The sequence below is a fragment of the Venturia canescens genome, chromosome 7 (genome assembly GCF_019457755.1).
Source record: "Venturia canescens isolate UGA chromosome 7, ASM1945775v1, whole genome shotgun sequence".
Taxonomy (NCBI): domain Eukaryota; kingdom Metazoa; phylum Arthropoda; class Insecta; order Hymenoptera; family Ichneumonidae; genus Venturia; species Venturia canescens.
Window position 1 is genome coordinate 13,388,688 of NC_057427.1, and position 24,450 is coordinate 13,413,137.

The 24,450-nt window shown below is 39.5% G+C and overlaps 4 protein-coding genes across 6 annotated transcripts in view; 3 read left to right on the forward strand and 1 right to left on the reverse strand.

Annotated features, from left to right (window-relative positions):
* Positions 1 to 7,883, forward strand: part of kon (chondroitin sulfate proteoglycan 4-like protein) — a 104,345-nt gene extending 96,462 nt beyond the window's left edge. Inside the window, exon 12 of the mRNA XM_043423440.1 lies at positions 421 to 7,883. Coding sequence (XP_043279375.1) covers positions 421 to 2,403 — 1,983 coding nt within the window. The 3' untranslated portion in view covers positions 2,404 to 7,883. The remainder of the gene's footprint in view (positions 1 to 420) is intronic.
* A 300-nt stretch (positions 7,884 to 8,183) lies between these two features.
* Positions 8,184 to 9,599, forward strand: LOC122412981 (uncharacterized). Of its 2 annotated transcripts, none has more exons than XM_043423018.1 (3): positions 8,184 to 8,317; positions 8,756 to 8,837; positions 9,140 to 9,599. In XM_043423018.1, the coding sequence occupies exons 1-3, from the start codon at positions 8,249 to 8,251 to the stop codon at positions 9,484 to 9,486; spliced, it is 498 nt and encodes a 165-aa protein (XP_043278953.1). In that variant the 5' UTR covers positions 8,184 to 8,248; the 3' UTR covers positions 9,487 to 9,599. The 2 variants fall into 2 exon arrangements, with proteins under 2 accessions (XP_043278953.1, XP_043278954.1); XM_043423019.1 differs by lacking the exon at positions 8,184 to 8,317 and adding an exon at positions 8,406 to 8,502.
* Positions 9,600 to 10,135: 536 nt separating this feature from the next.
* Positions 10,136 to 23,858, reverse strand: LOC122413388 (patched domain-containing protein 3-like). Of its 2 annotated transcripts, XM_043423700.1 has the most exons (12): positions 23,752 to 23,858; positions 16,398 to 16,900; positions 15,688 to 15,934; positions 14,753 to 14,823; positions 14,443 to 14,658; positions 12,912 to 14,122; positions 12,226 to 12,350; positions 11,958 to 12,119; positions 11,127 to 11,397; positions 10,651 to 10,772; positions 10,388 to 10,574; positions 10,136 to 10,305 (listed from the first exon to the last, which is right to left on the reverse strand). In XM_043423700.1, the coding sequence occupies exons 2-12, from the start codon at positions 16,493 to 16,495 to the stop codon at positions 10,277 to 10,279; spliced, it is 2,739 nt and encodes a 912-aa protein (XP_043279635.1). In that variant the 5' UTR covers positions 16,496 to 16,900; positions 23,752 to 23,858; the 3' UTR covers positions 10,136 to 10,276. The 2 variants fall into 2 exon arrangements, with proteins under 2 accessions (XP_043279635.1, XP_043279634.1); XM_043423699.1 differs by lacking the exon at positions 23,752 to 23,858 and having other exon boundaries at positions 16,398 to 17,110.
* Positions 17,686 to 23,789, forward strand: LOC122413389 (uncharacterized). The gene is made up of 2 exons (XM_043423701.1): positions 17,686 to 17,986; positions 20,689 to 23,789. Exon 2 carries the CDS (start codon positions 20,709 to 20,711, stop codon positions 23,103 to 23,105), a length of 2,397 nt encoding a protein of 798 aa, XP_043279636.1. The 5' UTR covers positions 17,686 to 17,986; positions 20,689 to 20,708; the 3' UTR covers positions 23,106 to 23,789.
* Positions 23,859 to 24,450: the final 592 nt, after the last annotated feature.

The following is a 24,450-nucleotide window of genomic DNA, read 5'->3' on the forward strand; positions in this document are numbered from 1 at the left end:
ATTGTACTATACAAAGAACGATTCCGTATACCGAAGTCGACTAAAAATGGCAATACTCCCTCAAGAATGTCTTTTTTTATCCAAAAACATCTTGCAGAGGAGGATCGTTGGCAATAAACCGAGAGTGTCTCAAAGTTTGACTATAAACGTCGGGTGAGCCGCCTTTTAAGATTTTTTCCGCAGCCCCTTTTCGTCAGATTTATTTGGAAGCTCTCGCATCTACATTTGAACTGATGTAGCAGAGCCAAAAAAAGAGAATAAGGAACCGAGAGTGTCCCCTACCGCGTATACGCGAACAGACGCCTAAAAAACATGCTCGATGGCTCCCCACCCAAGTAGAAAACCACGAAAGCGTGTGGCTCAAAGATGCATATATAGCGTTGAAGCTGAAAATCGTATTCGTGACATTGACTGTTGCAGGTATTTCGAATAGACGTTTCCGTATCGAGCGGCGGTTTGGACAGATACATAACGGCGAAAACGGTGCGGGTGGAAGAAGGGGGATCGGCAAGCGTCGTCATGAATATAAGCGGGATCATCAAATATCTGCGAACGAAAGCCGGCATCGAGTCACCAATCGTACTTTCAAAATTAGTTAGCCAGCCGAGTCACGGTCACGTGATGTTACTGCCCGATTTAAACATAACGACATTCGATCAGCAGCAGATTGAGAACGAGAAAATAGCCTATTACCACGATCATTCGGACACCCTGGAGGACCGTATAGCCTTCTCACTGTACCTCTCGCCAGGTCACGTAATGCTATGCAACACGAGCATACCAGTGGTTATAAATCCGGTGAACGACGAGCCGTTTAGGCTCATAACGAACGAGCCGTTTATCACAGTAGTTCAAAATCAAACGCGAACGATAAAACGCACGAATCTCTTGACAATCGATCCCGATACAGGACCGGATGGCATAGTGTACGAGCTCATTTCCGGGCTAACTTGTGGCCGATTTCTGCTGGTGCCATACGAACAAAACACATCGGACGTTCAACCGGTCACCCGATGGACGCAAGATGACATCGATAACAATCGGCTCGTCTACGAGCACAACGGTACCACTCAGGCCGCCTCATTCTACTTCCGAGTGTCCGATCAAAGTTTCAATCCAGTTTACAAACTGTTCAACGTCCAAGTTTTACCGATTCGCCTGAACGTGACCGTAGCACAACCAGTCAGCTTGCCCCAGGGTTCCAACATGGCAGACATATCAGAAAACAACGTGAAATTAGACACGAACGCGCGACAGGAACAGGTCATGTATGAAATAACTGAATCACCGAAACACGGGATGCTCTATGTGCGAGACGTTGCAGCTATAAACTTCAAACACGCTGATTTGCTCTCGAAAAGTGTGATTTTCGTGCAAACCGATATGAGCGTGTCGAACGATAGTTTCTCCATGACTGCGAGACTGAGCAATTATCGAACGAGCGAAGTCAGAGTCGACATTAAAGTCGCGCCGTTGATGATAATGCAATCGATGAGCGCAATCGCAGGCGAAAAGACACGGATGACGCGCAAGCACATGGACGCTACGCCTTTGGCTGAGTTGACCCGCAGTACGCCGCAATATCGGATCACGAGGAAGCCGAAATACTGCAAGATCAAACGTATAATCAGAAGTTACGGGGACAAAAGAGTGTCCCGCGAACGAGAAGTGTCCAGGTTCGCCCATTCCGAAATAATATCCGAAGTTATTTACGTCGTCTGCCGTAGGTTACCACCAACCGAAGCTGACGGATTGACCGACAACTTTGAGTTTAGCCTAACAGCCGCGAGTTATCAACCAGCGACCGGTCTTTTCGTAATCAGAGTCAGAAACAGTTCGGGCGAGGCAAACAGCACTTTGAGCGGGCCAATGGACCCCGTTGGTCACGAGGGAGAAATGGCCGTAGCCCCGAATACGAGCAACGATTACATACTCATAATCGGCATGTTACTCGGCGTCTTTTTGCTCGGTGTCGTTGTTATAATAACGATCAGATGTCGTCACAATCGGTACAAACACAACGACGAGGACAAACAAGCGGAACCCAGTCCTGCTACCGTCGGCGTCATACCCCTACCAAGACCTCCCGATCATCTCATGCCTGCAACCAGCTCTAGACACAATCTCAAGCGTTTCGGCGATCATGCAAGCGGCGTTACTTCCAGTACACCTTTGCCCATTCAACCCACCACTACTACATCCACTTTGCCGCAGTGCAAAGTTATACCGCTCAGTGCTCTTGATAGTGTAACAGGCTCCGAAGCCGATGTTTCCTCGAGATATCCCTACGGCGTTGCGGACGGCGACGACTGGAGCAGCTTCGAGACCGGGGAACTTCCATGCCAAACGGCCACCACTCGGAGACCGAACCCTCTTTTACGGCGCAATCAATATTGGGTCTAGCAGGAGGCCCAGGCCCAAATGGGGCCGCGATACCCTTTGTGAGATACGTTCGAATTAAACGTATAGTATAATACATGAACTCAGCTGTGACACGCCTAACAAAGACTTTACACGTTGTATAACCTAGATTACTAACGTTATATTTATCTATCCAGGGCTCCTGCGGTATTGGGCGATCCGGTCATTTCGTACAAACGCGACCTTTACTCCACCCCGAACGATAATCCGATCGAACGTTTTTTATCGTTTTATAATCACGACCTTTCATTTCGGATCATTCAATAACCACCCACCGGGAATTCGTTTTATTGGGAAAAAGTATAAAAACTCGGTGAACCGCGAGCCAGCAGATGAGAGGGGAGACCGATACTGGTTGGCCAACTTTTCAAACTATTGTTTGTAAACATGGAACTAAAGACGATTTGAAAAACCAACTGGTTATTTCGAATAGAAGCAACCTTCCTCTATCTCAGATGAAAATTTGAATTTTTTAATTTAAAACGAAATGAGTTATTGAATTGCTTTTTTAACGAACTGTTTTTATGTCAACCGACCCCACGGTCGAGGCAAGTTGACACGAGCATTGGGGCAAGTTGACTATCGTACCATTTTTACCTGATAATCAACTAAGTATTAGTGAAATTAATAAAAACGGATAGTTATCAATATTATTCATTTGATGATTCGAACAATGTATACAAAATAGTGACATACGTGAATGTAAAGATAATTTTTGTCCATAAGCGTGAGAAAAAGGAATGTTTGATCCTCATCCTCGTAATTAAAATCAAAATTGCAGTTTTTACACACAGAATATTATTATATATTTTTACTGGCACACCTCGAGTGGGTCCCATTTAGAGCACTCGTATACGTCGACACATGCGTTAACCAACTCCATACCACTGTTGGCCTACTCTTACCCTGCACTTCTTTTTTTAGCAACAACGTTCTACCAGCAAATTATAGCGATAATTAGGAAAAATACAGTGCTCTATTATAGTTCAACGTACGAATATATTCACGTAGAGGATTATTATAATAATTGGGATAAAATTCGAGGCAGCAGGAGATTGATAAGATTGACGTAAAAATTTGGTTTTGTATCTGGATTTACGAAAATTCTTCACTGTTCCTAAACGACGTGTCGCACGGACCCGTTGGGACATATGAATGAGAAAGAGGTTGCAATGAACAATTATATCAACCGGGCGTATGTTTACATTCCGTAGTTTGGATGTTATTGTTTATTGGTCAACTCGCGCCGTTGGCCAACTAGCCCTGGTCTCCTCTACTGCTTGTTCCCGAGACTCTTGATAAGGACGAAGCTCTTGATTAAAGGCCAATTTCAAAGAAACGAAATGAACTGGTGACAACTCTGAATGATTCCTGATTACTTTTACCCGCGCGATTAAGCCCGAAACGAACCAGCCGGCGCCGCCCAATCCGAGTTGACCTGTATATTATATATACGTATATATACAAATATATTTAGTTATAGAATTATAATTGAGGAATGACGTATGTTGAGGCGGTGCAAGACTGTTTGTACTTTTTCTTCGGTTAACAATGACGATCGAACTAGCGGGTTTGCTGGCCATATTCTACGCTCCCGTCCATGTTAGGCGGGATCAGAAGCCCGCATCCTCCACCTACTCGGTTTGCATTATTAGGTTATTTTGTACATATTAATAGGTTTAAACAAACGGCCTCAATCCTTAAAACTGAAGAAAGAAAATAATGAAACTATTTCGGAAAATAAAAAAAAGAGCGTTGGTATATCACAAATTGGCAGAATGTCGAAAACGTGAAAATAACTTTTGATCGATGAGCACGGTTGGCGAATCGCGTTGCTCCCCGTAATGGTATTTTTGACCAATCCATTCGATATTTAATATTCCTCTGAATGCTAACGAACGCGGTCACCGAATCATTCATTTTTTACGGAAGGATAACATTTCTTTCTTTCGTTGATTGTTTCTCGCTGCTTTCGGGCACGAAAATTTATTTCCGGGTTGCCACCCATATTTTGCGAATCAATCCCATTTGATATTGAATCGACAACTGGATACGAGCGAAAAATGTTTGCCGGGATAACGGTCCTCCCAACCTTTCAACGACTTTTTCACAAAGTTCTTCTTTTCATTTGAAAACGACAAGCCAAGCATGACAAATCGAACCAAAAACGAGACTATCCCTTGTATAAATGCGCCAAAGAAATCTGTTTCATAAAAGAAGAAGAGGCGGAATGGCTGAATGGGAATTTACGAAAGTACATTTTCCCTCAACCTAATCACGGTAATTAAGTCATTTTCAGAATCACTAGGATTAAATATAAATATGGTGAGAATACGAGCGCGGAAGTTTTAGGAGTCGATGTCATATTAAACGATGGCCTATATGCTTGAGGGCCTTCGAAACGGCCGAAAAGCGCAAGGGTAAAAAAAGATTATTGTAACAAAAAAAGGTCCCGGATTCGAAGAAAAAAACGAAATACAGAGCAAATGATACTTTAACCGTAAAAAAAGTAAATAACTATGAAAGAAAGTTGCGTATACTTGCACCGGTTTACTCGGCCTAAAAATATTTAATCGGAACAAAAACACTCACACACACAAACACACACACGTATATATATATATATATTAATAAAAATCAATCGGACTGTCTGTCTATATACCACGAGAATAACACGAAATATAATTTTTTTACTTTTACACACTTATCATTTGGCGTAGTTATAGATAGTTTTATCGCGCACTTTTTCATCGCGATATCACGTACACACATTTATATTTATATAAACACGTATATGTGCTCAAAAAATGCATGTATGTGTACGTTTATGTATAAATATGAAGGTTAATTAAACAAGACCTAATTTTATTTTAGACCCAAGAAAGGGGGAGAATAAGGATGACGAATGAAGAGAACTTTCAGCAAGCCCGGCATAATTATTTAAACACGAAAGCGCATGTATTCATATGTATATGATATATATGTACATAATAAATATTCGACTACGAAGGGATTTGCAAAAAATCGGAGGAAAAACGTCCAGAATACGACCGGTCGATGTTATACGTGTCTTATATGATAAAACATTAAAAACCGATCGATGTTACGTGTCTTAATGTTTTTATTGTAAGTATATGAAGAGAATTAAAATATTAATATCGATCGCACGGGAAATTTGATCGAGGATGTTTAATCTTTATTCGATCACCCGAAAATACTTGAGTCGCAAAAATACTACTATTGGAGATTAAAAAATAACGTGCTAAGGCATATCATCGTTTGGCGATGCACAACCTTCTATGGCCTAAAATTTACAGTATAACTATTAATGCTGTTTGCAATTATGGAAATTCAGTCTTTTCAAAACGTGTAGCACGTTTTTGTGACACTTTTCGGGAAATATTCCAAATCATAATTTTCTTTCATTTTTTCTTACAACTCCGATTTATTTGGATTCGATTCTCAATTGATTATCCTGTAAACAAACACCGAGAGACGAAGCTATACAACTTTAATCACACACGCGGCTACGAAATCATTCAAGCTCATAATAGACGGGGACTTTGCCAGTTAAAAATATTAGAAAACCAATCGAGCATCTCTGAGCTCTCGCAGAACGATAATTCTACAAATTCGTCGGATTTTATCAAATTTCATCGCTGGTTTTATCATTTTTTTTTTTTTTTTTTTTTTTTTTGAATCTCTTATTTAACCGAAATTATTGAACCGTGAATTGAATATGATGCTCCGATATATAGAAATCGGCTTGATGATTCAACCTCAATATAGTAACAAAAAATACAAAGAATGAAGTTCAAAATGACATTCCGGAGATATCAATCGATTGAACGTATAACACGAAAATCCTCGTGAATTAATATCAACAGATAAAAAACGTACGTTTGCGTCAGTCTGAGAAGAACGAAAGCTCGATACAGCCAAAAGAAGATGGAAAGTTATAAAGTTTCAAAGAAAAAAAGCGCGATAGTCTCTCCTTTTTTGGTCAATAGTTATTCACCATAGCAGATACGATTAATCAAAAGATTATTCGAGCGTGTTTCAGTATTACAATAGTATATACGTAAAAAGGGAAAAATGAAAAGAGAAACTAAGGAAAAAAGAAAACAGAGGAATATATGAGCGTTGAACGAATAAGAGATAAAGAATGCCTCGCGCCCGTTGACTTATAAGTGAGTTTGTTGAACGAGAGATGATTGATTTTTTTTGTATTTTTCAATATATTCAATCACCTTAAACACGTTGAATCAAGAACTTCTACTTCGCAACACCGGATTAAAAAATAGATTATTGTAATGCGCGTAACGTTTCATCGTTCCGTATATAGTGATATTAAATTATACGGAAAGTATATTTCTGTATGAATAAACAAAAAAGATGAGACGAACATTATTTAATGTGTTGCAGATCAATTTCGCTATTATTAGTTTTATAGATTCACCTGAAGTAAAACAATAAACAATGTTACGCTCGAGAGGAATATTATGATTACCATTTTGGCACCCTCTGTCGAAACTCTCTCAAGCTTCTTTGCATGTGGGGCATTCCAGGCCAAATCCACCACTTTCGAATCCCCGACCTCTTTCGATTGGGCGGAACTTTTTTATCTTTTTCTACTGTACTAAAGAAAATTTTTCAAATTTTTTTTTTCGAGCCCAAAAATAGTTGTGAATTTAAAACAAAAATGACGTGATTCTTGTTCAAAGTGATATAACGTTTTCGAAAATTGATTTATTGGGACGTTTTTTTTTTAAGTTTTATCTTCGAATGTACTTTTCAGAAAAAAGTATCAAAAGGTCATACAAATCCATCTTCAACGTTGTTTTTTGCCATTTTTAGTTTTTTTTTTTCCTTTTCTCCATAAGAAACTTTGACACTTTCTACAAGTTTGAAAATTGAAAAAATCCTAAAAAATTTCTCTGGTACAGTAGATAAAGATAAAAAGGTTTCTTCAAAATCAAAAGGGGTCGGGTTCAAAAGCGGTCGATTTGGCCTGGAATGCCCCATATACGTTTCTTCACATACCCTTCTTTGTATTCTTACAAATCGATGCGATATATATATGGAAGATTCACCTCCCCAATCACCAAACATGTGAAAACTTTTTCCGCTATAATTTCAGTTAAATAACAATCAAAACTCCCCGAAGAAAAATCGTTAATTTAAGGAGCGAATGAACTAGGACGTATCTTTTTAAATAATCTACGGTAAAACCCGACATGAGTGCCATAAAATTTAGATATCCTGTAATTAAGTTATGATAGCTGTGTATTTTCCCTATCCCGAAGGATGAATATATAAATATATATATATATATAAATATATATATACATGTATGAATGTAGATGCACACATTTATATATGTATATATCATTAACTTGTAATTGAAAAATAAAATGAATGTGCAACGGTTATACAAGAAAACTTTTCAGAATGATAAATAACCGAGCGTTTTTTTTTCTACCCTTCTTTCGATCGATATGTCACCCAAGCACTTTCCATTTTCAATCCTCACAAACGGAAATAAAAACGATAACAATATCCGACAGACTGGACATTGAAACACACTTGACTCGTTTTTTTCTTATTGAAAAATAAATACAAAAAAGGTTGAGCCTCATCGGGAGCGTGTTTCGCATCTCACTTTAATTCTGCTTTAATTCCTCGGAGAAATTGCTAGAAACGCCATCTACTGTATGCAATCAGGGGCGTTTAGCAATACTTCCTTCTTTATCCATCAGCAGCAGATCAGCAGACTCGTTTTCCTGCTTTTCCATTTCATGTTTTGTAAACAAACATAACCTCGAATATGGCGAATACGAAAGATTTTTTTCTAACGGTCACACAGCGATTATTCAGTAATTGGACCGCGTTGAAGGTAACCATTTTTGTTGCAATCAATTGTTATTACACTTTCTTGTATGAAACCATAATTTTTTGTTCCATTCCCAACTGGTCCTTATAACAGTAGACCCGCCTTTCTCCTACATAACCTTCCGGCTTTGAAGAGAATGTTATCTTTTTTTTCATTTCTATTTTGTATAACATATGATATTGTACAATGTATGTGAAATTCAAGACACTTATTTATATCGTAACTTCCGAACAACGATGAATTTTCGGTTGTTCTACATTATATTGTAATATTGTTATCTATAATGCAAAAATAATTCTTTCGTGTCTCTCTTCATAATTGGGCAATGGAATAATTTTGTTATCACATTCTGATCAACTCTATGAAAATATCAACAACAAACTAAAGTGCTTTCATCGTACAATCATAATCCATTATTCACTCGAGCTAATAATTTTTTAGCTTGCTGTGGAACATGGGATGGGACCAAAAATACGTGCGATAGAATTTTGTCCATACGTTACAGAAATAATGTATATGAATGGTAAGTTTGAAAAAGTTTTATTTGTTTTCCTTACTAATAAAATGAGAACAGTACAGAACATTGTTTTGGGCAGAAACTGCTCAATGTCAAAAATGTGTATCGTTAAGTGTAATATAAAAATGAAAAAAAAAAAAGAATTGGCATCAATTATCGCATAATGCAATAAGATAGACACAAGAATCTTGTGTGTCCATTTTGGAAAAGCCTTTCTATGATATTTATCTTCGTTTCCATTATCATTTCAATGCATTGTTCTTTTATTCCTTGCATTTTAATATTCCATATCTGTTTAATTGTATCAGAAAAGTTGGATAACGATGAAATAGCAGCAGAATTGGAAGACTACATGGACACAAATTTTAGTACAGAATTGGAGGACAACAGTGCAATTCAAGTAGCAAACGAATTGCTACGTTTTTATAAATATTGCAAGGAGGGAAACGAGTTGATAGCGTTAGAGGAATTATCAAAACTGCCAGCACTTCAACCATGGATTATGACCAGTGAACCAATGAGAGAAAGGCATGTGCGAGCCTCACGAACAGAAAACGCAAATGAATCAGATTCAGAGAGCGATGGATCGAACGACCACAAAATGGAAACAATGAACGATGATTGGGTGGAGGTAAAGACAAGGAGAAAAAAATAATCTCAAAATGTGATGTATTTGAATTTTCACAAAAACAATATATAAATTTATATATATAGAAATAATTATAATTATTATTACAAGCGCACTTTAATGTTGATTGCTTATTCGAAGATCTGAGAATGACAAATGATTTCATCTCTACAATTATGATTTAAGGTAGGAGTCGCGCGACAATCGATATTAGACGAACTCGTGATTTTTAAATTATATCATTTTTACGTGATAAACTTTCATATGGCTAAAGGATTTAATAGGTTACCGAAGATTATATCAAGAAATTTACGATCAAAAATAGAAATATAACACGGCATCGTATGAGAAACCCATCCCGCCAACACTATGATTGCAGAATTCATTTCCTTATCGATTAGATATAGTTTATGTTAAAATTGCTCCTCATAGATTATATTATAAAGATTCTAATGTGACCATAAAAATATAGGGCCATCGACTAATTCGAAGAGAATTTTTAAAATAATCTCGATGAAAACTCAGAAAATGGCAGGAGATCGACTGCCATGAAGTGGCTCGATGTACTTGGCAACGTTAAGAATGTATACATATATATATGTATATATTGAAAAACCGGGTCAAATAAGCAATCGTAAGATATTTCTAATCATAAATTATTAAACATGATCTTGTATAAATTTATACGAATACAGTTAAAATTGCCCCAAGATTTATTCAATACAGAAAACCTTTCTTATAACCTATTTTATTTCGACGATTAATAAATAGTCATTTGACCATAGAGTCGCGCGACTCTTACCTTAAGCAGTCTTTGTCATTTTGCAGTCGGTTTGATGACGAGATCTGGAATAGAAATGATTTTTTTCAGCAAGTTTTACACTTAAATAGGACTCCATTATATTTCTTGGGAAAATCGTGAACTCACCTGGACAAACCGGCGGCAAATGCACGGTCGTAAACCCATTCTGATCTCGATCACAATTTCTCTTTTCGTCGTCCTGCTTCGTCTCTAATTCCTTTTTCTTCTTCTGATTTGGCCCATACAGGCTCAAAATAACGGGTAAAAATACCAGCCCGTGAAACAAGCCAAACACGACGACCGACGTGAATAACTGAGTTGGAAAAATAATCATGAAAATTATTGAATAGTCGTCAAATGGGAATTTCGCAGATATGAAATACTCGAACCTTGAAAAAAGTACTAAATAAATAAGCATCACTGGCACCCATTAAAACGAATGCCAAAAAAGTACTTAGACCACCATTGAATACCGCCGGTCCAATTACTCCTAGTGTCTTTATCGAACGTTCTGAAAAATGAGAGAAAACACGTCTTATATTTGCAATATGTGAATTCAGGGTGAACTTGATTAGATCCATTTTTAAAGCTCCAGACAATTCCTGCATAGAAAACGAATGAATATTTCGTGCAATAAGTTCGTTAAGCTTTCGCTTCAAAGCGGTAAAATGAGATGAAAGACCATTAAAGCTCGAGGAAAAAAGGTGAAAATTAAAAAATTCAGCATAGAATTTAAACGCATTCTAAATTGTTGACACTTTCTCTCGTATTTGAAATATCCCAAGAGCCAATATTTTTTTTACGCTTTTTTTCCATGATCAAGTTAGTTTATGTGCTCGAGATTTATCCGCACAACATTGATTACCATCTTTAGTGCCCGAGGCTCGTGAAAACTCAAGACCTATGTGAGCCGCATAATCGACGGCTAATCCGGCGCACAATAGAATCATTATACTCGAGGAAATTTCTATCGTTAAGCTGAGATAGTACATTGAGCCGAGAAGATCGATAAGGGTGAATAGAACGCAACATATAACCCAAATTGATGCTTGAAGGTTTCTCAATATTATTATCGTCACCAATCCGACCGCTAATATCTCCAGGCTCAAGTTGTGAATTAATTCCTCGCCAATTATCTGCAAGTTAACGAGTTTCTGTAATGCGCCCGTTACTTTCCATCGATTTTCCTACTTTTTCTTCTCATTATAAACTCGATACGGTTCTTCATTATTTTTAGACGTACTAACTGCGGCAGCGATTCAGTTTTCAGAGGCTCAACATTTTTATTTATTCGTTCTCATCGAAAATTTTAATACCGCTCTTTCAAATACGGTTTCAAGTATCACAAACTTTGAATTTTCCGTTTCCAAAATATTATCGCGACAAATAAACTATTTTGCCGATCAACTCGAAGCTAATTGTTAAGTTTATTACCAGCCAAAAGAACAGTTTCTCGAAAAACTAACATATTTCGGATTTTCACACTTGATTTATTCGTGAAATATTTCTAAAATCCTTCATTTTTCTCCGTTTTTTCTACTCCGACAAAAATCCCGAAAAATATGTTTTCTAGAGACCGAACTAAATCGCTGCTTTGAAAGATGGAAATGAGAAAAAAAAATTAATCTCATTTCGCAAAATAAGATTTTCGAACACGAAAAATCGAGAACGAATAATTGAAATATAAATTTTAAACCAGATTTGCAGTCCAAGAGACGTAATCCTGAGAAAAAACGGCGACGTTTTCGATCCCCCGAGAAAAATTGACGTTCCCGAGGATTTCTCTAACAGAATGCATTGCACGAATCTGATCACTCGTATTATTGATCAGAACATGTTGAATCTGTATCTTCGAGATCTGAATAATGGAGAGGAAGACAAATAATCAATCATATTAATCGAATTACGTTAACAAACTTAATTATGTAGTTCGGAAACTACTAATGGAGTTTCCAATATTTTACCGTAATATTATAATCCGCGATGGGAACTTTGTTGAACTTGACGTCTTGAACATAGGATTGTCCCTCTTTAGTGACGAATAGATATTCCGACAGATATCCGTAATATTCGTCCTTACTTTCGACAGCTGTAATTAATTTTTATAAACCTTCGTGTTCGAAAGATCTGAAATGCTAATAATGATAAGAGTTTCCAAAGAACCCATAGAACGTTTTCAGGGAAAAAATGTACACCAAACGAAGATAACTATTACTTGGAATATTGAATTTATGAAATTATAATGAGCCTAGTATTTAGCCAAAGTAAATTTACATGGTGTCTAGCGCAGCCCTTGGAAACCTTCATATTCGTGATAAATTCTTAAATTCCAACTGCATGGTCCTTAAAAAAGGCTGAAAATGGGTTGAAATTTTGTGTAATCTCTTGAGTTTTGTATTTTTATTCTCGTTTTTTTTTTTTAATACAATGATGTATGAAAAATGTTGATAAACGTTGATTATTTTTGATTTTTTAATCGTTCACTTTGAAATAAATCTCAGTTTGAAAAAATCAATTTTTGTTATGAGGGTTATTGAAATATAATTGTGTTAATAAACGTATAATATAGCATGAAATTTAGTTTTTCCATTCACCACTAGACACCATGAAATTGTGTTGAGTGCTCGTTAAGTATTGTGAATATGTTTACCGTGCCCGGAGGTTCGAAGCCACGTCTCATAAGCGGTGAACCAAGGCTCGAGAGTGCGGTTATTGACGTAAGGATTTTGTCGGAGTTTATCGACAAGATTTTTGAGAGCTTGAGAATCTTCGTAGTAATCTACACCAGAAAGATAAATAGCCGCTCTTTTGCCATATTTGGGAAAATATTGAACGAGTTTATCATTGAATTTGATGGGATAAGAGTCTTGATTAAGATACCAGAGTGGATCAAAGTTTTGTTCCAGATGAAAGATGCCCCAGATGTTGACCGCTAGGAAAGAGAGCGTGAGTAGCAGGACGAGGCTTTTCGTGCGTTTTTTCATGACGAGGGGACCGAAAAATTTCTCGAAAACGAGACGCTGAGTGTTGCGTTGGCTGCAGTCGTTGGGAATGAAATCGGATTTACGGCGGCAGAGACAACCGTCTTTTATGAGAACGAGACGACGCTCGTCCAGTACGAGACAGCTGACGAAAAACATTATTTCAAAAACGTACAAAAATAATATTCCCATTGTTGCGAACACGCAGAATGACTTGAGGAAGGGCATGACCGTTGAGACGCCGATTGCGAACGCGACGATGTTCGTTATCGAGGTCACCGTTATAGACATTCCCGATTGGCGGAGAGCTTCGCCGATGCGTTTCGGTATTTCCTCCTTATCAACTTTTTTCGAGGTCGAAATATTCTCCAAACTTTGTACAACGACGAACATGTCGTCGACCCCGATACCGAGCAACAAAAATGGCAGAATCGGATGAATCGGACCGTAAAAAAAACCAAGATAATAGGAGAGACCGTAAGCCGATAAAATCGCTTGTCCGACCACCGAAACACCCATCAACGACAAATATATCCTTTGCTGCACGACGTTGCAACGACCGATCATCGCCATCACGTATATCGCTATCAGCGACAGACCGCAAAATAACACCGTCATATTGTTCTGCAACACCTCGTGAAGGAAGTCCTTGAAGCTTCTCGATGTTACCGCGTAAATTCTCATGCCCTCCGGCAATGTCGCGTTCGGTTTCAACACCCGTTCGATGAACTCCAATTCCCAATCCGGTAAATTCTCGTTCGATCTCCTCATTATCCAATGTAATATCGTCGCTTTCGCGCCGTTGACTCTACCTTTTGAGTCGTAGCTTATCCTCGACAGAAGAGGTGCTACGTCCATCAGCAAAGTGTCGTTCGAAGCTCTGCGAAATTTTTTGCCAATGTGTATTATTTTTAGGGCTGTTAATTTCTCATTAGCTACTGTTCTCTCTCTCTCTCTCTCTTTACAATACAATTTCAAATCAGAAGTATTTCGAGCAGAGAAACTAACGATCTGATAAACTGGAGTAACAGAAAAAATCGCGAGGAGTTTCATTTACAGCTATTTTGCCACCGAAAAGAAGATTTATATTAAAATAAATCGTTTGGAGTAAAAATAATGTCGTTCAACACGAAAACGGTGTTACGAGTAGAGTAAATAGCCCTGCGAGTGTTTTCTTTGGAAAAAAGAAAAAAAACTCACGTGTCGTTGAGTGCTCGAGAGACATCATCGAGCACTTGTTGCTTCGTAATTTCGGTGAAATCATTCGTACCTTTACTTCTCCACAATTTTAACAGCGATTGATAAATGCAGTCGTCGTCGAGTGTCGTTCTGTTTAATTTTTCTACCATTTTATTGACGTATTCCATGTCCCCTTCGCTCATGGACAAAGTGTGATCTTGGAACCAGGTTAGGTAACTGAATTTAAAAAATTGAACAAGACAAAAAGAATGTTGGAGAAATAACGATTCAGTCGGTGAATTGGATGAGTCCAAATTTGTATGAAACTTACCCCGCACACACATCTTGCCACGTATTATTGTTCACAACGATTCTCTTCACCGAGTCCTCTATCTCCGATATCTGCGATTATATAATTTTCGAAAAAACGATCAAATCTCTTTTTCAACTATCAATTTAATGGTCGATGGGTTAATCAATTATTTGTATATTCTTTTAGCGGAAACATAATTTGGAATGTTTGCGAATTTCAGTTTTTTTTTTTCATCAAGTGTACGTGCGTGTTTCTAGGGAATATTGTGGTTGCAAAGTTCCGAAGCGAGGTTCCAAGTACTCTTATTTTTTATCGAATCAATAAACTTTCTCAAACACGAGGTTGCGTAAATAGCGTAAGCGATGTTTCGATGAATGTTTGATCGATGCCTTAAAAATCTAGTAAAAATCAAGAGTAACCAAACTGCATAAATACAATAATAATGTGTGTGTGTGTGTGTGTGTCCACCTGTCCTAATGTGAGCTCCAAAATATTCAAATTATACCCTATTTCATGAGATTTTCCCAACAACTTTAAAACCCCATAACTTATGGTTTTTATGGGAAATGTCAGCCTCCCCCGACGGAATATCACTTATTATAGTCCAATCAACGATTTCGAGAAGAAAAAAAATTCTTGCATCGATTATATTTGAAGTAGTAAAACTCGTGAAACATTCGAATAAATGTTATTTTGTTGCGCGAAACACCTCGACAATTCTGATGCTCGAACTCTGCTTTTGGAAATATGTGACGTTTTTTACCATAATTTTCTACTCCTCACATTTTTCGAATGAATAAACTCAAAATATATAAAAAAAAAAAATAGAAAAATCGTGAAAAGAGTGAATTTGATTAAAAAAATTGTCGTGGCAATGGAAGTTTGATCGTGGCAAATGTGTAGGCGAACTCGCTCGATTCATCAACGATTATACGCGTTTGCGGTCGTTTTACCTTTTGGAGAACTTCAGGCTCGAGTACGTTAGGAGCAGTAACGATGATACTTTCGTATCTGAGATCATCCCCGAAATGTTTTTTAACCCAGGCTGCGTCCAATCGTACGATCGAATCCGATGGCATGAAGAGTTCCACGTCATCGATTTCTTCACGCCACAATAGCATTCCTGGTCCAAATACGCAACTCACGCAAAGCGATGCTAATAACCATAACCACGGTTTTCTGCCTATGCTTACGCCTATTCTGATAAAATGAAAAAAAGCATTATTTTATTGGCAAAATTCATAGGATAATAATGGTCTATGACGTAGAGTTGGAATGGAGGAAAATACTGATGATTTTCACCACTTTACTTTCGTTCGAATCGTCGCCCGCTTCTTAGATCTTGCTGAATGTCGAAATCGGTTGTTAGTATTTTGACGAGCTCATTCCGTATACCATATAATTGAATAATAAAATGACAAATTAAATGATAATTCTCGATCCCACGAACCGAGCTGCTATTTCATGCAAATTTAACAACTTCAATAAGACTATTAATTTCGAAGCCAAAATCGCAGCGATTTCATTTTCCACCGCAATATCGAAATTCGAATATCGAAAATAAAACACTCGCGCATCACACTCACTTGTCATCTAATTTTGGTTCGTGGTACAGAACTTTCAAAAATTTTAAACAACGAGGTATTACCAACAGAATACTCACTGGTAAAAAACTTGTTCCATATCAAAATCGAATTTCGTAATTGGACACATGAGCATGATCCATGAAGAGATCCCTCGGTTTCGAAGACTCTGCTCCATCGTACCTGTACGACCCTTCGTATTCGAGTGACCACTGAGATCTCGACGAGAGAGGTCTCCTTACCAATCTTTATGATCGCGTACACTCACACGCGATTACCGCGTATGTATCATTATTATATAACGTACTTGCTCCGGTTCGCAGGGTTCACGGAGGTGCACACAGACATGTATATATAAATATTGTCGGTGAGACCCTTAAGTTCCATGAGTTATCCGATTTCGAGTACTTGAGACGAGGAGTGAGTAGGTGTAGATTAAAAGTGATAAATCCGTGACGGAGGATTGTATATTCGCCTGCAGTGCTTGAAAAGTTGGATCTTCTTGGTTCCTTGTTTCGGATCCCCTCATATTTTTCAGCATATTCGTGTTGAGGTCAACTCGGTAAGAATTAAACGGAAAAATCTGCAGATTGGGGGAGAAACAAAATTTGGTAAGAACCGGGAATAATTGTTGGCTTCGTCGGGATTCGTAATTTATATAAAGTACCTCTGTGCTCGAGATTACATGCACCGAATTGGTAAGAGACGTTTTTTACCAGAAAAAAAAAATAAGTTGGAGGAAAAAGAAGCGTCCGCGGGATCGATACTGTGTTGAAACAAAAAACATGGGGCCAGAGACGCTTTTTATTCTCATCCGTCTACAAATAGACGTGTTTTTATAGGCTCGTTAAAGTTGTTTTTCTCTACAACTGACTAATCGCCCCGAAAGAAATGCGAAAAAAAAATGGCCAGGAACACGTGGGTCTTGATTAGCATCGTGGGTTTTTTCGACTCTCACGCGGTCAACGTCCGATGAGTCTCGAATCCATTTCCATAAAAAATCTGAGCTGCCAACGAAGCTAATATTATTGATTCGTAGTATTCTAATAAATGGCAGCATCGATGATTTCTTTTCGGAGATGTGTTTTTTCGAGAGGCAGAAAACAGTATTTTTCGTCACATAAATGAAAAACGACGAAATCACCATCTGCGGAAAAAGCGTGTGGGTCCTCATATAGATCATCGTGGCTTTTTATCTCCCATTCGAAGACGCTCGACGTCCGGAATGTTGGCGTGTGCCGGTAGACCATAGCTCGGATGGACAAATAAGTAGGGATTTAACGCCGGTGAACGGACTCTTCTTGCCTTTCTCATCTCCGCATTTTAAAGCCACTCTCACGGTGTGGATCAGTGTTTCTGTCACCTCGATCTCCGATGGACGCGCTCGCGCCAATGTCAAGATCGAAGATCGACCGTGCCATCGACTTGAAAATTAAAAACCTTGCGCTTCAATATTTTTTATCGACCGACGAGTCTTGCAACGGAGAGTAAATTCGCAACGGCTGGCTTTCATTCCCTCCTAAGCACGATAATACATATACACATATAAGTTGACTCTCTTGTGTGCATACGCATTGACGAATCGTTATCGATCAACCCGTGAATGTAAAATATTGAGTGTACATGAAAGAGGCCACGTACCCGGCAACTTTATAAACTGAAATAAAAGGTAAGTGCGATTTATTTTATGAAATAACTTACATCAGCGAATTAAATGCCTTCATTACGGTGACCCAGTTTCTTCGCATCTTTTTTCTTTGCCGCACCACGTGGACCCGTGAACACATGTGCATATTCGCGTCGAATCTTTGAGAGCATTAGCGCACCAATGCCAAAACATTGGTGCAGAAACTCAACGAACAACTCATTAAGGAGTTTCGGTACAGGCGATACACAATGTTGCCATGCTACAAACAGTTCAAAATTTCATAAAATTTGGTCAACATATTCTTTAGTGCCAAATTTGACAACACAAATTTTTTATGATTTTTCTTCTACGCAGTTATCGAGTAATTGATCACTAAAGTTCACGTGTATAGGCATAGCGTTTCCATATATACAGGTATAACATACCTACATTCCGGGCATAAGAAATCTGCTTTAATGCGTAATTACTCGATAACTAAGTAGAAGAAAATTTTGAAAAAATTTGTGTTTTCGCACTTGATGTTGAAGAACATTATCACCAAATTTCATCAATTTCTTAATATTTAGACTTTTGTACCGAAACTCCTTAACCAATTAATCAACTTTTTTTTCCTACGTATGCTTCAGTGCGCAATCGTTTTATCACATTTTTATAATAATATAAGAATGCAAATAGTTACTAAAATTTACGAAGCAAAGTTGTTAATCGTGGGGAGGATAAAATCATAAATGCCACTCACTCAGTTGTGTCCTTAATCGTCCATCATTTCGATGTACAACCGTGAAATAAAATAAGCCAAAAATTCTGCGAGATTGAGGAGAGGCTTTAAGAATTTATTCAAATTGGTTCCGGGTCGTAGGATTGCCCCCACACTTTTGTCCATAATAATCTCATGATCGACTCCCGGTCGTATTTCATTCTGGAAAAGTGGAGAAACCCAAATTCGTTTGGACATTGGGCACGTTTTTATCGCAGTGACAAAGATCGTGTGTAACGTCGTTTGTTGGCTCCATGAATATTTAAATTAGAAAATGATTCCGGGAGAGCCGTCGCCCCAATTCGAAAACTACGATTTATCCGCAGGTATATATTCAACGTGAGTAATTCACGGAACTTTTGCATGAGCCGATTCGCTTATGAATATCAGCCGGAATGTTTCAGCGCCTTCCGATCGGTTCAACATTTAATAACAATGGAAAACAAACTAAGGCGCGATGAGAGAAAAGGAAACGCGAACTCTGGCTCCCAACCGACGTCATAATTAAACATAACGGTTTTAGAAAGTTCATTGGCTGTTTGAGCAGCGCTTGTTTGGGCCGGGTTCCGGTACATTATGTATATTTTTACACAGCCATATACTAGTTACTTTGAATAAAATTGCTTGTGAACTTTGGGTCATCCACTGGGTGCTGGGCACTCGCCAATCCTCGAAATCCGGACCAGACGATCTCTCCTTATCTCGGCTCTCTCCTCTTCGAAACCTCTTCCCTACTTTCCGCCACCCGTCTTTCCCCTTTCCTCCTCGTCCATAATTCTGTTTTAGCCTTCTTTTTTCTTCTTCCGCGTCGAGCACGCCGGTACCTTTAGAGACACGGCCGTCCGCCCTCCCGATTGTGTTCTCAAACGCGTCGTGAAAAATGTAAGAAGGAGAAAAAACGTCTCCGTGATGAAAAAGAAAAAGAGCTGCGAGAAGGAAGTTTCTTACAAACTGTTCTGATAGTTCTTCAGAGTTACTATTTTTCAATAAATTTATCCTGATGCATTTGTTATTTTGTTGAACGACTCTGAACTCGTCGGAACGTTCGCGGTGGAAAATTTTTATGACCGTCCAAACGTAGGGCACGGGAACAGAGTGGATTCCATGATCGCGGCGTCAACCTTGGTTACAGATGTTTTCCTCGAATTTAAGGAAAATGGGTCAGAAGATTCGTGTGCTCGTAGGAAGAAGAATTTCGTAAAGAATTTCATTGAAAGCTATACAATTTTGAGCACCGAAGTGGCTGTGAGAATGACCCACATTAAATGTTTCCACACGTAGGCGCACTTAAACTCGTTTTCATACGTGCATACAAAGTTCCTCGGGACTTGGAGCATTCATTCAGAGCACACACGCTCCATGTTTCACTCCTGACAGCCATACATAAACATGCAATAAACATTTTTATGCAGCCATGGCGAACGTGAACGTGTAGGTTTTACGGTGTGCTGGAAATCCCTGCAACACAAACACCGAGTCAATTACTATTGGCGAACTTTTTTATACATTATTCTATTCATCGTACATAGAATTCTATGCAATTCAAGTGATTACACGTAGAGCACTTCTTCCGCGAAGCTTTGAGCCTTCTTGTATTCGATTGTCCGCTATTATATCCGTTATAATGCTAAACTTGTACCATTTCCATTGGCTCGATGTTTTCTTGCCAAGAGCCGTCGCGTTTCTCGACGTATCGCATGCAGCGCGGCAAAACGTCGTCGTAATATAAGTTTCTTTGGAAAGGGAGTAAATGCGGACAGTTTGTTGCAACGAAACTGGGTCGGCGGTTATATGAATTTGAAAAAGGAATAAACATGAAAATAGTGAGAGGATTCGCCCGGATGCGATTCCGTCTTATCATTCAACGTCCCCGCGAAAGTGTTCCTCGATTCATCCAAATACAAAATGACAAGCAAAACGTTAATTATTTTTTCTTAAATCGATATTTTATACGTTTGCTCCGCAGATATTCGGGAGGAGCCAGCAATGGCGCGAATACTCTTTCTATGCGGCCTGCTCTCTACGGGACTGGTTTGCCAAGGCCAGCTGAATTACGAGGGCAATCCTTTAACGGAAGACATCACGTACACCGCGCAAGAGAGTCAATCTTCAAGATTAAACGCGAGGCAACGCATCGAGGCGGCTGACGCCCGAACGAGAAACTTATCGAACCGACCTTTTATCCCTTCGGCGATTGATCCTTTGACTCGGAAAGAAAACGAGTCTTCGTTACCGAGCGATGATGTCGTCGATGTCACCAAATACGAGGAAATAAGAGAAACGACGACGAGGGAGAGCCTCGTTACGGATAAGGGTTCACCGTTAATGATGACTAACCACAGCGCTGATACGCAGGCTACGTCAACGGCACCATCGGAGCTTATCGAACCTCCGATCGAGCCTGTCAAACTATCCATAACAATACCTCGAGAGGAAAGTCGCCAATTGCGCCAATATCCGATGCGATCGGTATTTTCGGGTGTGCATCAAGCCGGCCCCTACTTCCAACAAGTCTCTCAAAGCTATCATCAAACATCTCGCTCTCGCGAGACACCTGAGGAATCTCCGATTCCAGTTAATAATCCGGTGGTCCAACCAAGACAGAGCTCGATTAGTCAGAATTCGAACGAAGCGCTCAGCGAATTTCTCAACTCTCGTACACCCGAGGAATCCGAGTTTGCGCTTCACAGATTCATGACAGAAAGAGAACGGGCGTCTCACCAATCGGCTCAACACGCGTTGAGAGCGAAGATCGGCCAACCCGGAAAACCGTCCGAGCCACGAGAAGCAGTTCGCAGCACGTTCGACAATGAAATATCCCCGAATTATGAGAATTCTCATCATCGGTCAATGGATCATGTTCGAACTCTTCCAACGGCCGGATTACCGGACGTAACCAATCAAGTCTCTTACTTGACACGAGAAGAGTATCGGAATTTGTATTCCTCACCGAGATGGAGCCAGAATGGAGCGCAACCCCGAAGAGACAATTTCTACCCTGGCGCACCCGGGAGACGCCACCCCGGATATCGCGGACCCATCAGAGCCCGGGTTGTTCCTTGGGCCCAACCTCGGATCGCACCCGGAGCACCGATCTACCTTCAGAAAGCTCCGCTCTACCCCGGACCACCCACGCCAGCCGGCAATCATCCCTGGAAGCAACCGGTTGAAGTAATTTACACGAAACCTCCTGACTCCTCAATTTCCAATCATCCGATCCCGAGCAGCAATCAACCAGCTGTTTACGAAGATGCGAGCAAATGGTTCCCCGAGTCGGCTCATCAACCGCCGCAGAAAGACATTTATTACTCGCAGCTCTACGCTCAATCGTACGACCCTCATTACTACAATTACATCGCCAAAACCGGAAAAATCAAGCCCTGGCTCTACGGTAAACTCGGGAAATCCGAGGAGAAGAGTATCTGGTGGGAGCTGTATACCGGCTTTAAGAATCACGGAATGAAGAATATGATGAACCCGATGTTCTTACTTGGCATGTCGATACCGACATTGACCCTGATGCTTTCGGCTCTCATACAGAAGAGATCGGCAGCCCGTGCCTACGCCGGTCTCTACGATCCTCAAGAATTTCTCGACGTCTACGAGCCGCAGATTCGTGCCGCCATTTTAGCCTACGAGAACCAGGCCAACGGGAGCTCATCATCGAAGGAGAGGACCGAAGGGGCCAGAAGGCGAAAGAGATCGACCGAACAGAGCGTATCTCCAGGATTCCCTTCCGAGGAATCCTCCGAGAAACTTGATGCTCAACAACACCAAGAAAAAAACACCGGCGTGGGGAAAGAGGAATCGGAAAGAGCACCGATCGGACAAGCTCCTCCAGGAGTTTATCCTTTCGAGGAATACTTCCTGGCGCATCAAGCAGAGTTTGCACAAGCTTTTTTAGCCTACGAAAAAGAACAGAAAGAAAAATACGAAAAGGAACAGAAGGAAGATAACAACGAGCAACGATCCATCGGACCAGCTCCTCCAGGAGTTTATCCTTTCGAAGAATACTTCCTGGCGCATCAAGCAGAGTTTGCACAAGCTTTTTTAGCCTACGAGAAAGAGCAGCAAAAAAAAGACGCCGAAAGACAGAAAAAGGACGACGATATGGTTCAGGAAAAAGGGAGAAAGAGGAAGGGAAAACAATCGTACCTGATACCACCTCCCCCTCACCCAGTTCATCTAACACCCTTTCAACATCTCCTCGTCACTCTTTATCTATCAGAACCCCCTTACGGTGGAACCCGGGAAGAGCGGTTAGAGTACTTCAACTCACAAATCGGAGAGATTGGCCAAGCGATCACTGACTACGAGAACCGAAATCGGGCCAAGGAAATCAATACAGGGAAAGAAAGTAGGAAAAATGAAGAAAATACATAGATCCAGGAAGTCCCTTCAGTTTAGTCCAAAGAGAAATAATCATTTAAAAAAAGTGTCTCATTATGAAGAACATTGAAAAACTGACTTATTTAAAAAAAACCTTCATTTTTAGTAGTGATAACATTGCGAATGATGGCATAGTTTTCTCACAATTCCCAAATCAAAATAGTCGTCCGAGTAGCTCTTCAATGAACATTTCTAATCAACTCCAATTTTTTCCACGTGGATGCAAGTGGCGTCATGGAAAATAAAAATTTCCCGTTCACTTCGATCCGTGAACAAGAATCTCGATAGTTGCTTTTTTTTCAATAGTTTATTTACATATCGAAGAAATGTCGACTACACTTCCGGTCCACCGTTTTACGATGCACTTGACCCTGCAAGTTCCTCCTTCATATTTATTTTCCCCGAGATCCTAAGAATCTCATTCGACGTATAAAACAAAAACTTCGACTCGAAAAAATGCTCATTATAAAATACTACGAGCAGAATATAAATTGAGCTCCATTGCAGTAAATTATGACGCTACTGTGAAGTTTGACAACGTAACTTCCTCGCAAAGATACATTTAATGGATCTTCGTTTAGTTGTAATCGATGAGCGGTGCTCTTGAAAACGTTTACGGCGAAAATAAAATATACGTTACATTTATTGCGCTAATAAACCAAACTTTCTATACTTTTACACTTCACGTCGAACTCTTGCTCCCAAGAATAATCCTGGATCAAAAGTTTCCTTCGAATTTATAGCAATCATCACGCAACATTCGTTTACGACACCACGAATCCACTGTTCTTCGCACCTTATTCTCCATTTTAGCTACACAATATATCTAGAGACGCGACAGTGTCTCGACGCCAAGTATCCAAAGGTCGTTCCCAAGTGGCAAAGCCATCAAGACGTACCGCGTATCGAGATTCGCCGAATATTACGAACACGGTGAAATTCATAAAAAAAATAAAAGAAGTTTTAAAATCACAAATCTGGAATTGGATAAACGAACACGATTTCGAAATTCAAATTCAATAACTTGGAAAAAAAAGAAGAAGGAAATCTGAAGAACGAGCGAGTGACCCGGAGCCATACTAATGGGTCACCAACCTTTAATCTTGGGCGAGTATCAAAGAGTCTCCCCGATTTTTTTCACGTGATTATTAAGACACTTAAAAAATTCGTGGTAAAATCTTATTTTGACGACAATAATTGCCCGTGACTGGCGACCCCGAATTGGGACCCAGTGGAACCTACATTTCGATCTTCTTTCTTGGAACTGATTTGGTCAAAAAGTGCATTCGGGAGCGCGCGCGCGTGTGTATGAAGAAGGGCGTTTAATGAGAACTCACAA

Excerpts from the sequence above, each read along its gene's own strand:
- LOC122413388 (XM_043423700.1), bottom strand. The coding sequence starts at position 16,495 with ATGGAGCAGAGTCTTCGAAACCGAGGGATCTCTTCATGGATCATGCTC. Across the intron at positions 14,824-15,687 it reads AGCCTGAAGTTCTCCAAAAG|ATATCGGAGATAGAGGACTC; the intron begins GTAAAACGACCG and ends ATATAATCGCAG. Across the intron at positions 12,120-12,225 it reads TCGCGGATTATAATATTACG|ATCTCGAAGATACAGATTCA; the intron begins GTAAAATATTGG and ends TCCATTATTCAG.
- LOC122413389 (XM_043423701.1), top strand. The coding sequence starts at position 20,709 with ATGGCGCGAATACTCTTTCTATGCGGCCTGCTCTCTACGGGACTGGTT.
- LOC122412981 (XM_043423018.1), top strand. The coding sequence starts at position 8,249 with ATGGCGAATACGAAAGATTTTTTTCTAACGGTCACACAGCGATTATTC. Across the intron at positions 8,318-8,755 it reads GTAATTGGACCGCGTTGAAG|CTTGCTGTGGAACATGGGAT; the intron begins GTAACCATTTTT and ends ATAATTTTTTAG. Across the intron at positions 8,838-9,139 it reads AGAAATAATGTATATGAATG|AAAAGTTGGATAACGATGAA; the intron begins GTAAGTTTGAAA and ends TAATTGTATCAG.